The sequence below is a fragment of the Pezoporus occidentalis genome, unplaced genomic scaffold (genome assembly GCF_034315485.1).
Source record: "Pezoporus occidentalis ecotype Australia unplaced genomic scaffold, CSIRO_AGI_Poc_V1 ctg356, whole genome shotgun sequence".
NCBI classification, from domain to species: domain Eukaryota; kingdom Metazoa; phylum Chordata; class Aves; order Psittaciformes; family Psittacidae; genus Pezoporus; species Pezoporus occidentalis.
In genome coordinates, this window is record NW_026915549.1 from 177,160 (window position 1) to 192,344 (window position 15,185).

Consider the following 15,185-nt stretch of genomic DNA (forward strand, 5'->3'; position numbering starts at 1 on the left):
AAATGTCTTTGTGGATACATTACAGTGCAGTTTGCCCTTAGTTTCCTATTGGAAACTAATTTAGGGCAAGGGGGTTTTGTTCTGTTTTTAAACCAAAGCAGCTCCTATACGTACAAAGGAATTGCCAAGACTTGTCACTGGGTATGGATCAAATCTTATCTTTCAGGTGCTGGGGCAGAGTTGACATAGACAAGTTTTTGTGTCCAGGTGTCCCCCTCTTTCTTAAGCTTCAAACTACATTAGAAGCGTTTTTGGTTTTGAAAGGCCTAACTTTACATTTACATTCAAAGAAAAAAAATCTGACTGTTCATCCTCTTCCTCAGTACCCACCTTTCATCTTGCTAATCTTGTCGTTAGTATAGTTTCTGTGACAGAAAGGGAAGGTAATGCTAATAAATTATGTAGCTAAGGCTCTGTAAGTGTTTTGAGATCCTTTCGCACATCAGAACTGCAAAAAGAAGGAAGGATGGAGTTTTGCTATTACATTTTTCATGCTTCAAAAGCGACAGAAAAATGGGAAATGCTTGTTCTCTCTTATAACCTGTTCAGAGGTTTCCTAAAGGCAGATATGCTGATTATTTAAGTCAACACAACTATCCAGACTGCACATAAGGGTTAACTTCACGTTTTTAACACTCAGGCCTTCAAGACACACACATACACACACACACACCCCCCTCCTGACTACGGATCTTGGACACTATAGCAACAACTGAACATTTGTTCTGAAGGAATGCAGAGTATGCAACTGGGGGAAGGGTAGTACTATCAGCCACAAACTTATCTCCTGATCCACTAGGTTATTATTTAACTTCAGTCTTCCCTGAAACTGAAGAAACAGCATTTGCTATCCAACATTAGCGACCTGCATTTAACAGGCAGCTTACACTTTGACTATGAAGAGCACAGCTTTGCTTGAACTGAACTTCAAGAGGAGTTGGTTTTTTTTCCCCCTCTGCTTGTTCAGAGTACTGGAAACAGCAGAATTATTCCACAATTACAGGTTAATTAATAGTGCTCTAATACTGCAAACTTGCAAAGCAAATACACATAAATCATTGTGTATTTGCTCCTCTGATTCTGGTCACATCTGAAAGTCCAAGACCCCCACAACAAAAGCCTCCAAGATAGCAGTTTTATAGAAAACAAGAAGCCTGGGCAAAAGTTTGTGGAATGATCTAGAGTGAAATAGAAAGAAAGGCAGAAAGTTCTCTCTCCCAGCTTAAGTGTAACATTCCTTGGGAAAATCATGGCCCATAGCTACAGCTGCCTCTCATGAACCTGGACTATGAACTACTTTTTGTTGGATTCTTGTGGGCTTGCCTTCATTCAGGCTCTACTAATTCTTTTAAAGATCACGTTCTCTGGAGTACATCAAGCTTCTGCTTTCTTTGCAGAACTTCTCAGGTTTGAGAAATCCGGTACTGGACAGGAAGAGGACTCACAGCCAGGGATATCAGTGCTATCTGATCTTGAGAGGATCCAAGAAGAAAAGACAGTGTGGAAGTAAGAAAAACACAGGAAAATGACCAGGTCTCTGGCTTGCTGTAGTCCTAGAGCTGAACTAGGAGAAACAGTTTATATGCCTGTACTTTTCTTCCTTCCTCTGAGCCTTCCCACAAAAAGCATCAGAAACTGCTTAAAAGCCACTACTATTGGCTTCGGGTTCTCAGCAATCATTTCACTTTGTTAAAGTCAAGGAAGCATTTACTTTCTTCTTATCCTTATTTATATCCTTTACAGCTCTTACCTTGACAGACTGTTACACATTTGCCAGAAAACAGTTTCAATTTCAGATTGACAGAACTAACATTTAGAAGTGACTACTATCTGGGGATGTGTGAAAGAGTGGACTAAAGAATTTCCAGGTCACAAAAACTGGAAGCACATACATCTTTGCATACAAGAAGCAGGTTTTAGGAAGGCAAGTTTAAAAGATGACTGTCAAATTCAAATATGCCAAAAGCTCAGAGCTAAGAGGTAAATAAAATAAGCTGAATAAGCTGCCGATTACTTTGGCAACTACAAAGGGCATTTTTTGCTTGCTATTCTCTCCACCTTTCATATACCTCTGTCAAATTAGCATTCAGTAGAGCAGACAACAGAGTTGCTACAGGTTTTTAGCAGTGTATGCTGCAGTGTCAGGGTGCAGTACCATGCCAACTCTGCCTAGACCCTCACAGTCTTGTTCCATTTTAACCTCTAGCTACTCATGCCTTTGCCAGCCACCTTCTACCTTTGCTGCTGATACTCTGCACAACTTTACAGTCAGCTCATGGAACTGACCTGGCTGAAAGCTCATTTGTTTCTTCCCAGGACTACCGCTCAGGCAGATCTACCCCAGAACTGGCTTGCTATGCAGCTACCAGAAAACTACTGCCAGTGCCGGGGAGAAGTGGAGAGATCACAGCAGCTCACACTGAAGTTTCTTCTCTAAGCTGCTCTGGAAATATGCTACTGGCATATTTAAAATACAGCCCTAAACTTAACAAGCTTTCTAATAAGAAAAAAAACAATTTTGCGGCCTTACTCCTGCCCAAAACTAGTTTAGTCCTGGCTTCCCTGCTGCTGTGGCTCACAAGGTGACTTTTGCCACCTCTACTATGGCAACACCACCATCCAAAGCAGCAAATACAAGCTGTCAGAATTCACCTCTTCACACCTTATTGGGCTCAGCAAGAGGATGAACAATGTAATTACAGCCTAACACACTAAAAACATACACTTAGTTCTCTGCAGATCAAGTCTGAAGAGAGGTAATATAAAATATTACCTTTTATATACAAAGTATTAAAAAGGTAGAATTTTAATACTAAATTACATAATTATTCTTCAACTACAAAAACTATGGAACACATCAATAGATCCTAGAACTGATTAACATCAAAATCCCGGTTCAGACTATTTGTCAACATGCTCAAATGTTGCGATTTCTGTAACAGGTATTATTATCTACAAGACAGCTTGTTTTCCCCTTTTTTTTCATGCCACAAGGAATAAAAGAAACAATGTGCTACGATTTACATTAATTCCTCTGCCTTTTCCTGAGGATCCTCAACAGCCATTTCATCAACTCACAAGCAGATTACTGACGTATTTGGTATGTTCTATGCTCTCAGTCCCTGAAAATCAGCTGCCCCTACGGTATTTTACTTCTTTCTTTACCTTTTTTAATCTTCTTTTTTACCTCCTCCTATAAAGGTTTTTGATTTAAGACACAAAATACTAACAAACAGAAACCCAGCACAAAATCTGTCCAACTTCCCTCAAAACAAAAACCCTCCACCCCAACCCAAATGTTCCTTCCAGAGACTCTTGCAAAGAAAGGCAAGCTCTTTCTCAGATCCTTCGTTAGAGCAGTTTGCCCACCTACCAAGCATTCATACTAAGAGGTGTCATTAGACAGGTAAATACATCCAAGTTTAAGGTGTATCAAAGACAGCACCTTTCATGGAGAAACATCAAAATTGTAATAAAGAACAAACAGCAAAATTACACCCAGTATTATAAATTATCATAATTTCAATCTGTAATCTTCACTGAAATAGCTAATGAACTTCAGATTTCCCTAGCAAAACAGGACCAACTGATTTATAAGAAGACTCCCTCAGAAAAAGGACATTACTGGTTTACATTATGAGAAAATAAAGAAGTAAGAATCAAATGCTACATATACTACAGTGCCTTAGTTGTACTAAAATATGGACAAAAAATAAGGTACCTATTATCAAAGCCTGGAAGGGCTGAAGAGAAATCATCTCTCTTTGCTCCTCAGGCATCACATTGAGACAGCTTCTGGCTTTTAGTGCAGCATGTAATTTATCCCAATCTCTGTGGTGCTAACACAAGGGTTTGAGGTCGCTAGAGATTGCAAGTTCCTTATTTTGAGGAAACCATTTCACTTGACACACCTTTGAAATCGTCCCACTGGGCTGAATACCTTACCCTTCAAAAATAAGGGCCTGAGAGGTTTCAAGTTAGATTGCATTCCTGATCCTTTTACAAGTCTTGGTGCTGCTCTAAGGAGGATGCAGACATTCCTGACCAGGCCATCCAGCTTCACCTGTATTTTTTACTTCTGCTTCAGTTTTAAAAGAAATAATAATCAGAAAATCTTAAAGAAACCAGACAGCAAAATCTGATCCTCAAGGAAAAACCCATGATGAAAGGTGTGAGCTTTATCTTGCTATTCCACCTTCTAAAATATCTGGGTAGAAGATAGGATGAGCTTGAGGAAAAGTGTTTGCTCATGAAAAGGATGCAGTTACCCACATGAAGCACACAATATCACACTTTGAAGATTACTTCAAAGTGAGTGATAAAGCAAGCAATAATTCCAAAATACATTCTGCTATACATTAAAGTACAAAGTAAAATACTCCTGCACTTTTAACCCACATGTAAATTTTACTCTTACAGCTATTCATGATGAAATGCAGCATTTCCCACAGTCTCAAAGGCAGAACTTACAGTATGAAGCATACATTACATTCCTTAAAAAAATAAATAAAGAGCAGATGTCACAAAACTAACTAGCTTCAGACTAGGGAAACAGGAATGTTTCCCCCTTCTCTGATGTGATACAAGTATAAGCTACTATTTACTGTTTAGAAGTGAAACACTTAGTAAAATATATTCTAATTAGGAACTCAGACTGTGTCCTAAATATTCTTTTGTGTGGTGTTTTTAAGCCTGACTAAATGAATCTCATTCGAGCAAAGACCAAACAGTGGCATCATTTGCTTAAAACAACAATGGAATTTATTACATGCAGTAATAGCACAGACTGTAGTGTCACCAAGCTCATACATAAAATACCTACTCTTAAATACATTCTCAACTGTGCGTATCTATGCAGTAAGCAATACTACTTTTGAACTGATAAATTCTTACAATTCTTGTCCTGCGTATTTTGTCCTAAAAAGCAGCTTACATCCTTTCTGTACAACTTTGATAAGGTATAGATACCCTTATCTTTTCAAAGGATTGGGCAGTATACCGTTAACACACATCCCCTATTCTCCAAAGGAACATACTCTCCATGTTGAACTTGCCCAGCCAAAAAATTCAACAGCACTTACTTGCAGATGCATTAAACCGTACTTTGGGACTAGAATTAATCCCTTCAAATGACAGGATTTACCTTAAGTATAACCTCATACACTTCAAATGATAATGTATTCTCAGTACTATGGTCAGGTTAAGTTCTCAGCAGGCCACAATTGGAGGCACACAATTCAGTTCTTAAAACATTCTCTACCATGGAAGGTTGCTTCTCTCCTTGAGCACCACTACCTCTGAAGATCACAGCCAGCTCCAGCCTTTAGAGACAGTACTCCCCTGTAAGTAATACCTTTTCAAAGAGGGGTGCAAGCTGAAGGCAACACTTGGTTCTCACACTGAACCAATAGCTACTGTTGGCGCTCAAAACACAAAGAGAAAACCCATCAGCTCTCAAGCCGCTCTGTCTTAACAATTTGTACTTCGGATCTACATTAGAACTGAAAGAACTGAACCTCGCGTACATTAAGAATACAGAATACGATCACTAAAACTGAAAACTCAAATGAAGTCTTAAGAGCAGCACAGATTGCAGGTAATTTTCCGAGTCTCCCAGGTATTAAACACTCTCAAGCTTGGCTTTCCAGGCAGGGATTTCTGAGGAACTGCTTTAATGTCCTTATCAGAAAGGAAAGATGATCGGCTTATTTTGAGTCTCCACAATATATTTCAGTTCTCTGTGACCTCACAAAGTTTGAATGCTACAAATGAAGACAACCTGCCAGTTCAAACACAAAAATATGATGAGGATATAACTATCCTTACCAACATCAGCCATATGACACTATCTCGCTCATCTGGAAATGTAACTGAAGACTGGACCAAGAGACTGATGCACTGTTTGTGCATTTCAAACACTACATCTGTCCTCAAACACTAAGCCTGTCATCCAGTAGAATTAAATAAAAACTTTGTGAAACAGCACTGCATTCTGACCTATGTTCAAAAAATGCCCAGATCTCCTCTTTAACAAAGACATTTAAGACATCAGTTAAGTATCTTGACCCTATGCCTCAAGTCGGATTGCTCATAACTGATTGTTATATCCAGTGAGTACAATGCCTAGATTCAAAGGGGAATTCAAAAGAGACAGGCAGCAAGAACTGAAGTGTGTGAAACACATGGTATTTCAGCCAACACAAGAGGCAACTGCAGCTCCCTTATGTCCAAACAGCTGACAAACTTCTCAACGCTAGTTACATTCAGAAGGTCTTCGTTTGTGAGCTTGGGATAGGGGTTTTTATAGTGGTGGGGTTTTTTTGGGTGGTGGTGATGGTTTTTTATGTAAAGTATCATTAAGAAACATGTTTCCTACTTGGTGCCAGCAAAGAGATCAGATTGCAGTTTATACAACAAACGTTGTGAGTCTGAAAAATGATCAAAGTTACAATGCTGGGTTTACTTTTGTTGAGAAGTAATATTCCAAATTTATTCAACATTATGACCATGAGACTACTGTGAAAAATGAAATTATATTAGCATAAGTAATGCAAAGAGAAATAGCCTTGAAATAGACTGAAAACTTTAGTTGTATAGCACTCTCTCCTTAAAAGAGATCTCGGCATACTCTTCATGTTATATAGCAACTTGCATTGGTACCATACAAAGCACAGTACAAGTTTATAATCAAAGGCATTTATGATCTAGTTTAGACATGAACACAAGTTATAATCCAAAATAGCTTAGATTTCTCATCCAAGATAGTATCACTAAATCAGGAGAATGCTAAGTGAACCATAGCTGAAAAACAGCTAGGCTCTTCCAAGACAGCTCAGATAACACCAGCAGGGAACACAACCAAGCAGTCCAGATGAAATTCCAGGCATGCACCCACTGGAATCAGCCCACCTATGGCTGCAGACCTCAGCCCAAGAGGGAGGTTACTGTGCATGGAAAGGAGATTAGAGAGATCTGCCAAAGCAGCAATACTATGACTAAGAGCAGATGCAGAAGCTATCTGAGGGAAGAGTGGCCAGAGGCTGCAAGGCCTGCAGCAAGCTCTAGGAATGCTTACCAGGCAAATACAAGAGCTCACTGGTGCAACCCTGATGTAAGACTTCTATTTGCGACTTCTGAACTGCTTAAAGATGCAGTACATACATAAGTACATCAGTAGCTGGTAGCAGAACTTTTAGTTATTTCATAAACTTCAAAGTTTCACTCTTCAACACAATCTACATTGATTAATGCGTCCAAATACAACTCATCTCCTATCCCTGCAGTTGATTTCCACCTTGGAGTCACTCATGTCACTAATTTCAGGATGGTGTTAAGCTGCAAACATTAGGAGCCAGAATTTTATGTGCAAGAAGTCTGTTCAATCACTTTAGAAAGTTTTTGTTAATTTTTGGACAAGTGCAAAGGGAGAAATGTAAGCCAAACTACGCAGCTTCCACAAAGTTGCCTTCAGCCAGCAGAAAGCCAGCCCAGTATTACAGAACTCACTCTATCATGTTTGGATCTTCTGAGTCCAACACCTTAAACTGAAAATTGAATTCCCAAATACTGCGTGTCAACTGGAACATTTGGGTAGGCCTTTCCTGCAGGGTGCCCTTGTCAGTGTCAGTAGGCACCAAGCACCTCACACATACCTCTGCTCACCCTGTGTGCTCAGCAAAACCACTGTAGGCATGAAGTGGTCACTAGTCTCAAATGATTGCCCTGGTGAGGTTTGTTGACACCTTTTGGCAGAGCTAGCTCAGACCCACTTGAAACAGAGGGGACTGCAAACGCTCGGCAGTCGGGACACCTTACAGCAAACAGCTCTGGATGTCATTTCCGGTATTACCATGATCACATTTCTGTACAAACTCAAAAGCTTTCCTGCTGGTGACCAAAATGATTTCCCTACAGGAATAGAAACACACAGTAACGCACACTCCTCCTGAGCAAGAAACTCTTGCAGTTTCCACCTGCTGGCAGAAGATGGTAAATACTTATCTTGTAGAAGGAGAAAGTGCAAACTACTAACAAAAAAGACTTCTAAAACCAAAACCTAGCCTAGAAGAATCACCAGAATATAAACAGAATTCTTTGGAATTACAGAAAACCCATTCAGGTGGTTAAAACTAAACAGTTGATGGTCTTGCTAATTTTTAGCATCAGCCTACACAGCCTGCTAAAGCATATTTTCCCTTGTTATGATTATGAAACATATTGCAGTGTTCTGGTGAGGAAATACAGAACCCAAACCAACAACCACCATTTCCTGTAGTCATCGTGCTGGGGGAAGGGAGGATAGAGGGGGAAGGTAAAGGGCCAGAAGGAATAACCAGTAAAAACATACGGAGTTGCAAGAATTTCAGAGAATATAAGAACTAAGAATAAAGACCCGCTGACATACCTTCTGAACAAATGGCTTCCTTCAAATACAGCAGCACGTCTGCAAACTTCCTGACGTCGTTCACCAGTTGTGTGATATACTCTGGATCCACAACAGGATTATCATAGCAGTCCGAGTTGGAGCTGATGCTGCTCAGAGAGCTGCTCTTGGTGCTGCGCCCCATTCCCCAGTTTCCTGAATTGGAGATGGTGAAGAAGTTGGAGGTAGACAGTCGGGCTAATCCCAAACCACGCTTGTTGCCTCCACCGTTCTGCCGCAACATCCCAGCAGCCACTGTGCTTATAGAGCTCCTACAGGTAACACTCAGCAGTGCTTCAGGTCCATTGGACAAGCTGAAGATGAAACCCTTAAAAATTAAGGGGGGGAAGGAAGTGGAGAAGGAAAAATTATTATTAGTATAGAAATATATGAGAAATAATACTTTTGTGCTGACAAGATCCAAAATTTCTTTCAATATGACACTGCTTTACATTACAATGCTTAACTGAATATTATAAGTGCTTCTGACCATTTGAGATTATTTTAATTCTTACGACATGTAGAGTGTTGCAGAGAAATCAAAGGTATGCAGAAATTATTTCAAAAGCTAACTCACAAGCAATGTTTTTACCCTGCATATTTATTTGGGAAGCCTTCAGAATCAAGTTCTTTACATTTAGCAAGACCTGTTCTTTACTATGATATGTTACTACAACTGAATACAACTGCAAAAACACTTGCCCTGATACAGACCATGAGCAACTTCCCCACCTGCATCAACCACCAAGCTGTGTTCAGCATCCTGTCTCAAGATAATAGACAGCCTTGATCTGATAGGATGAAGTCTCTTTGTGTAGACTGTGCTGAGCCAGAAACCATGGACTACCACAGCTCATCTCAGCAAAGAAAACATCCTGAAAACAGTTATGTGTCTTTTCAGCCTGTGACCTTTTAATATGAAAGGCAATCAAAGGAAAAACATGGAAAAGTGAAGAGATTTACAAATACTGTAGTATCAAAGCGTACCTACAAATCTCAGTGCAGTTACCTCAAAGGGTGTTGCTCTGCATTAGTACCCCTCAGAAGTTCCACCATCAAAGCGCACAGATCTGGGGACAGCTCTGCCGGTATAACTCAGCAGCTACCTGCACTCCTCCTGCTCAGAAAACCCAGAGAGCTGCTGCAAATTGCCCCATGTCAGGTTAAGTGATTCATTTCAAAGCAGCAAACTCCAGGTGGCAGAGTTAGGTATGGTGCCAGCAGCTCCCACAATGCTTGATTTTATTCCCTCAACACTAGGAAAAATCCTTAGTGTTTACACTATATGGTAAACACTACACGGGAAAACAACCAAAACCAAATTGGAACATGACAGCTACAAAGCTGCCATCAGTTGCAGGCTTACCCGAAGCACGAGCTCAAATTCAACTCTTTTTAGCTCAAAATAAGAGTTATTCCGATCTAAAAGCGCAGGTTAAGATGAGTTATCCTGCTTATGTCTGGATTTGGTTAGAGCACCTGAAGAAGTAGCACCTTTCAAGTTTAGAACATTGCATTTCAACAGGCATCATCCTAAGGCACTTCAATTATTTTTCCATTATTTCTGCTTTATTTCTCTTTGCAACTTAAAAATATCAGAGGAAACGTGGCCAAAGCAGTTGTTTTTCTAATTAATCTGGCAGGGAGGGTGTGCTGGGTGAGGGGGAGAAAACTTCAGCATTTAACACAAATTAACTGCTCTAATTCCTATTTAGCCTTTAAAGTCAGTGCCTATACGAATACTACACAAATAACATAGATAATTAAGCAATTCCAAACACCTCAAGTAGATTGAGGTGAGGTTTACATTAAACACAACGTTGAAGTAAGTTTCTTCTGTTCCCACATATAATTCTCATGGCTACAAAGCTACTTTGCAATTCCACCTTGCAATTCCAGCAGAAGAAGCCACAAAACCTCCCCTCCTTTTAACAAGTATGATATGTATTTATATCGAGACAGAGATTTTCATAGTATTTAAAAGACATGCTCCTTTTAAGTCTGGCCAGCTTGAGTCAAAGCAGCAAGATGTGTTAGACCTGCTCCCGAATCCAGTTCACACTTTTAGAGCAGTGTTGTTTTAGAGATAAGCTGCCTTATTTTCACTTATTTACACGAGCAACAAGCAGTACAACAATTCCACAGCTTTGAAAACTGTAACACTGATGACAAAGAGTTTCTGAATGGGAAAAACTTGGAACTTTCGCTGTAAAGCAGCGGCAGAACCAAGCCCAAAGAGTTTAGTACAACAGCCACCTTTCCCCTGGTAAACACTTAGCCCTGCTTCTCCCGCACTGCAAGGCGGATGGGGAGACGTTTCCCCACACAGAACACATGCCTTTCGTTATTGAGGAGCGTTTCGTGTTCCTCCAGGAGGCTCTGCCTTTGGAAACACAGAGCGGCCGCAGGCTTGTCGATAAACGCCTCCAGACCGCCCCGGTTAGGAGCGAGCCGTCAGAAGCGGGGGAAAGGAAAGAACACAGCGCCAGACAGCTCAGCAATTCCCTCTCCCAACACAATCCCCACGGCGGGGAATAGGAAGCAAAGAGAGAACCAAAGAGAGAAGACGCTCCCGAAGGGGTCACGTCGCCGGGCCGAGAACAGGGCCGCTCCCGGGCGGGGGTCGCGCGCTGCCGACGCCCTGCCTCGCCGCCACACGGCGCGGCCTCCGCGTACGCTGAGGTGAGTTGCGGGGCAGGGCTGAGGTAAGCCCCCCCCTCCTTCCTTCCCCTCTCCCTCCCTCTTCGCCGCGTCCCACATTCCCCGCCGCCAGCCCTTACCGGAGAGGGGCGGCCGAGCGCAGGCAGCAGCGGGGCCGCCGCGGGCCCTTGACTCTGCCACTGCGCTACCCATGGAGCGCCCTCACGGCTCTCGGGGCGGCCCGCGCCGCCGCCGCCGCCCCCGGGGTCCCCGCCGCTCCCGGCGCCGCCTCCCCTCACGCCCGCCGCTGGGCGGAGCTGCGCACAGCGCACACGCCCCCCAACCCCTCCGCCTTCCTGCCGCGGGCGCCCGGCGGTGGCCGGGGGGCCGAGATGGGTCCGATAAGGCGAACAATGGCCGGTGGGACACGGGAAGGGAGGATTCCCCGTCCCGCTCCCGCATCACGCGTCCCGGCACCGCACGGCGCAGCCCGTGCCCCCCTCCGGAAAGGGAGTTGTAGCTACCGGGCACTCGGCGTGTGTGTGGCAAGCGCAGGAGCGGCACACAAACAGGCTTCAGAAGCCCAAATCCAGGCGATGTTTAGTAAACAGGGTTTGCTTTTAAGTGATTTCCCAACGAGAAGCAAACAGGCCGTGGCAAAGGGGAGAATAATGTTTCTCATGCTTGACACCCCACCCCCCCAGCCCCGCTTTCTAGTGCTGAATCTGGTATGTCACTCGCTGTGCAGCCGCCACCATTGTTACGAGTGTGTACGCACACACACACATTTCCCTTCCTACTTAAGCTTTTATTTCTGGATGAGCTCTGTTGCTACTTAGGGAAAAGCAAAGCAGCAACGAAATCCAAGTGTAACGCCGCCAGACTACACCCGCAGGGTGGGAGTGGGTTCAGTCACAACAACAGCCCACGTTTTGGCATAATTTAGCTTCCGAGTTTACTTGTATGTGCACATATATGCACCTTTTTGTTTGGTCAAGAAGAAGAAGAAAGTTGGAAAAGCAGGAATTTGCAGCATCATACAGAAACTCAAATATTTCCCAGCAGCATCAGGACCTTTAGATCTCCACACGGACCTTTGTCACATCAGCTGATGGCAGCAGTCGGATTTCCATGTTCTAGAGGCAAGGATTACAAACCTAGGCTTTATTCCTCACTTACTAAAAGGCCATTTAAATTCAGTAGTCTTCAGTCCAATGTCCAAGCTCCAGGATGGGACATACTTTCAATAATGTATGAAAGTATCTAATTCTTAGCCCAGCCCCTTAACCCCAGCAGTTTCAGGCTTTATATCTTGAAATTCTCCACCCTTGCTCCAGTCTCCTTCCACTACTCATTCACGATTTTGTGTCAGAACACCAACCTTCTCCTTGTTCCATTCTTCCTCTCCATATATGCCATATATATCCATATATCTTCTTTTATTGAAAGACTTTTATTCCATTTCTCTTGGAATTTATAAAGCCTGAAACAAAGCGACCAAACTAAACCAAGATGTGACATTATTCACCTCTCGTGTCAATGTTAAGCATTGTTCAATAACTTTTCTTTACCTTAAAAAAAAATCCTAAATAAAATGTGATGTAAACTTAGAAGTCCAGTAAAAGTTATAAATTCTTCAGGTCTTCTAAGTATGGAGAAAAGCAAACAAAACAATGCCCTGAGCTTCAAAAAGATTTTGATCATTCAGGTAATTGACCCAGCAGATGTCAAAATTAGGCCAGAGTAAACAATTACAAATGAATTCAATGTGAAAGCGAGGAACTAGGTGGGGAATGCAAGTTAAATAGCACAATCAACAATCACATCAGCAGAAAGGAGTATTAGAGCTTTATTGTGGGAAAAGTCATTGAAACCATTAGATAGCAGCATCCAGTAGCAATAAAAAAGATCAACAAGTAATTTCACCTGTACTTATCAATAGATAGAATACAAAGCAGTGGATACTACTTGGTCTGCCAAACCTTTGTTGGAAAGAAAAGTATTTAGCTACAGCAGACCCTCTCTTCCTTACAGACAGTATTTTGAGAACACAAGGGGATTTATCTTGTCATCATGACACCATTATAGAAAATGCAAGGAAGAATAAACTCAGCTGTTCCAAGTACATACCCTGCTACAGGCCTTCTGTTTCTGAAGCAGACTTTAATTTCATGATGCTTCATTCCCTCCATGCATTTCTCTTCTCTCTCTCATCTCAGTTCCCACATAAGCTAACCTGCATCCATGCAAGAATTCAGCAATTATTTTTGCTTTGGTGGATTGTTTATTTGCAAAAAAAAAAAAAAAAAAAAAAATCATGGTTTTATGCTTCTGAAATATTTTGTTTCAGGCACTTTTGATTGAAAACATAAAAGTGTTCTACATGGTGGGAGGCCTAGCTTCAAACATGTTTGGAAAAACATGTTTTGAGCCCACATCTGCCACATGATGTGAACGTTAAGTGAAGTTTTGGGTTTTCCTCAAAGGAAAACAACAAACAATTGTCCTTTTTCAATTTAGTTGTTCAGAGCTTTCTTCCCTCCTCATTCTCAGTTTGCATGCCAAATTGAACACAGAGTCCTCTGCATTCCCCCTGAATAAAGACAAGCATGAAACAGCTTCAGCTATGTCCCAGACTGTACAGTGTTGATTACCTCCTAAATTGCTTTGGAAACTATTACATGAAAGAGAACTGGAAATAACAGATCTACCCTCAAGAAAACACAGCTTGTATAAAAGGCCAGGTGTACATCACAGCCTGCAACTTCTGCTGCAGTGGATGAACTGGAAGAAGTATTAAGGGTCTAACAGCTGCTTTATGTTGGTCATCCTTTGCTAGTTTACAGGGCTAATGCCCCTTTTTAAGCCATGTATAACCTAAAGCATCACTAATGCAGTTAAGGATGTGAGAGGTTGTTTAAAGTCACCTTTTTTCTGCACTTCATCCAACTGTCCTGGTTTGCTTGGAATGAACAATGGGTTTGTTCAATGAACAATCAGTTATTAGGCAAATAGTGAAGACCAGGACAATACAAACAGTAGAGTGCCTCAACAGTGTATTCTCTAAGAACAGACACCCAAATCAAATTTGTTTCCATTAAAAATGCTGTGTTTTCCTGTGAGCAGCCACTGAAATCTCTTAATTCCTTAAGAGCCACTTGTGTGATTCTTTCAACAGATGTTTTTGTTTTCTGATAGAGCATGTGTACACAGGGAACTAAAAGCTATAGTACAGCTCTTTACAAACAAACCAACCAACTCAAAAAACCACACCCAAACCCCAATCTATGAAGTAAACTCCAAGTACCTGCTTCTCCCTTCTCAGGGTTGAATAGTACATTACTCATGCGGACGTCCCTTTGAAATCCAAGGAAAAGCCTGCCTGATGCAGCTTCCATCACTGTTAAGGGAAGAAATATTTCTAGGTAGCAGCATTTAATGTAACTAGAACTGGGAAAGTAACATTTGTTAAGAAATAAGCTTCAAAATATACTGTCTCTATTCTATATATCTGCAGAAGTGCAAAATATTCTAGACCAGTTGGAAGACATAAGAACAGCAAGCCATAGGAGTTCAATACAGAGCTGGATAGTCCTTAATGTTGTTAACCACCAAGTCAGCAAGGGAAGCTAGAGCTGAGAAGGGAATCCAATTCTAGCCACACACTGAGCATCACTATAAATAATTGTAAACAGGTTAGAGAGGTAACTTGGTAGAAGTTTCCACCTTCTGCTTACATTCCAGCAAGCCGAGTTCTGCTCTCAAGATGTATTTCCATAAACTATTTCTTTCCAAGAATCTTATATAAAGGCTCCTGCAAAAGGCCAGCATCATTTGTATATCAGTAAACCAGTTCAAGAATTAACCTGAAAATGAGTTGTATGAATTCTGAGAAAACCCTGGAAATTGTTCCCCCAGCACCACTGCATGTACTGCTGCTTTATAAAAGAATATATACTTTTTTTTCCCCTCACACAAGATCTCCATTTTGGCTGTAATAAATGCCACCTACCTACCTGAGAACCCATCAAGATAAGGAGATTCAGACGCACTTCCTAGAACATCCTACATTTACAGCCACTGCACCAAATGCCCTGAGGGGAGCTCCGTGGGTGAAACTGCA

At 41.7% G+C, this 15,185-nt stretch overlaps 1 protein-coding gene across 5 annotated transcripts in view; it reads right to left on the reverse strand.

The window, feature by feature from the left end:
* Positions 1-14,876, reverse strand: part of ARHGAP29 (Rho GTPase activating protein 29) — a 53,077-nt gene extending 38,201 nt beyond the window's left edge. For 2 of the 5 annotated variants that reach the window (XM_062630544.1, XM_062630545.1), the window contains exons 1-4: positions 14,800-14,875; positions 13,193-13,332; positions 12,444-12,545; positions 8,405-8,750 (exon numbers count right to left, since the gene is read on the reverse strand). In XM_062630544.1, coding sequence (XP_062486528.1) covers positions 8,405-8,750; positions 12,444-12,491 — 394 coding nt within the window. In that variant the 5' untranslated portion in view covers positions 12,492-12,545; positions 13,193-13,332; positions 14,800-14,875. Of the gene's footprint in view, positions 1-8,404; positions 8,751-11,202; positions 11,356-12,443; positions 12,546-13,192; positions 13,333-14,799 lie in introns of those variants that run through there. The other 3 variants (XM_062630543.1, XM_062630546.1, XM_062630547.1) reach the window with 3 other exon arrangements.
* Positions 14,877-15,185: the final 309 nt, after the last annotated feature.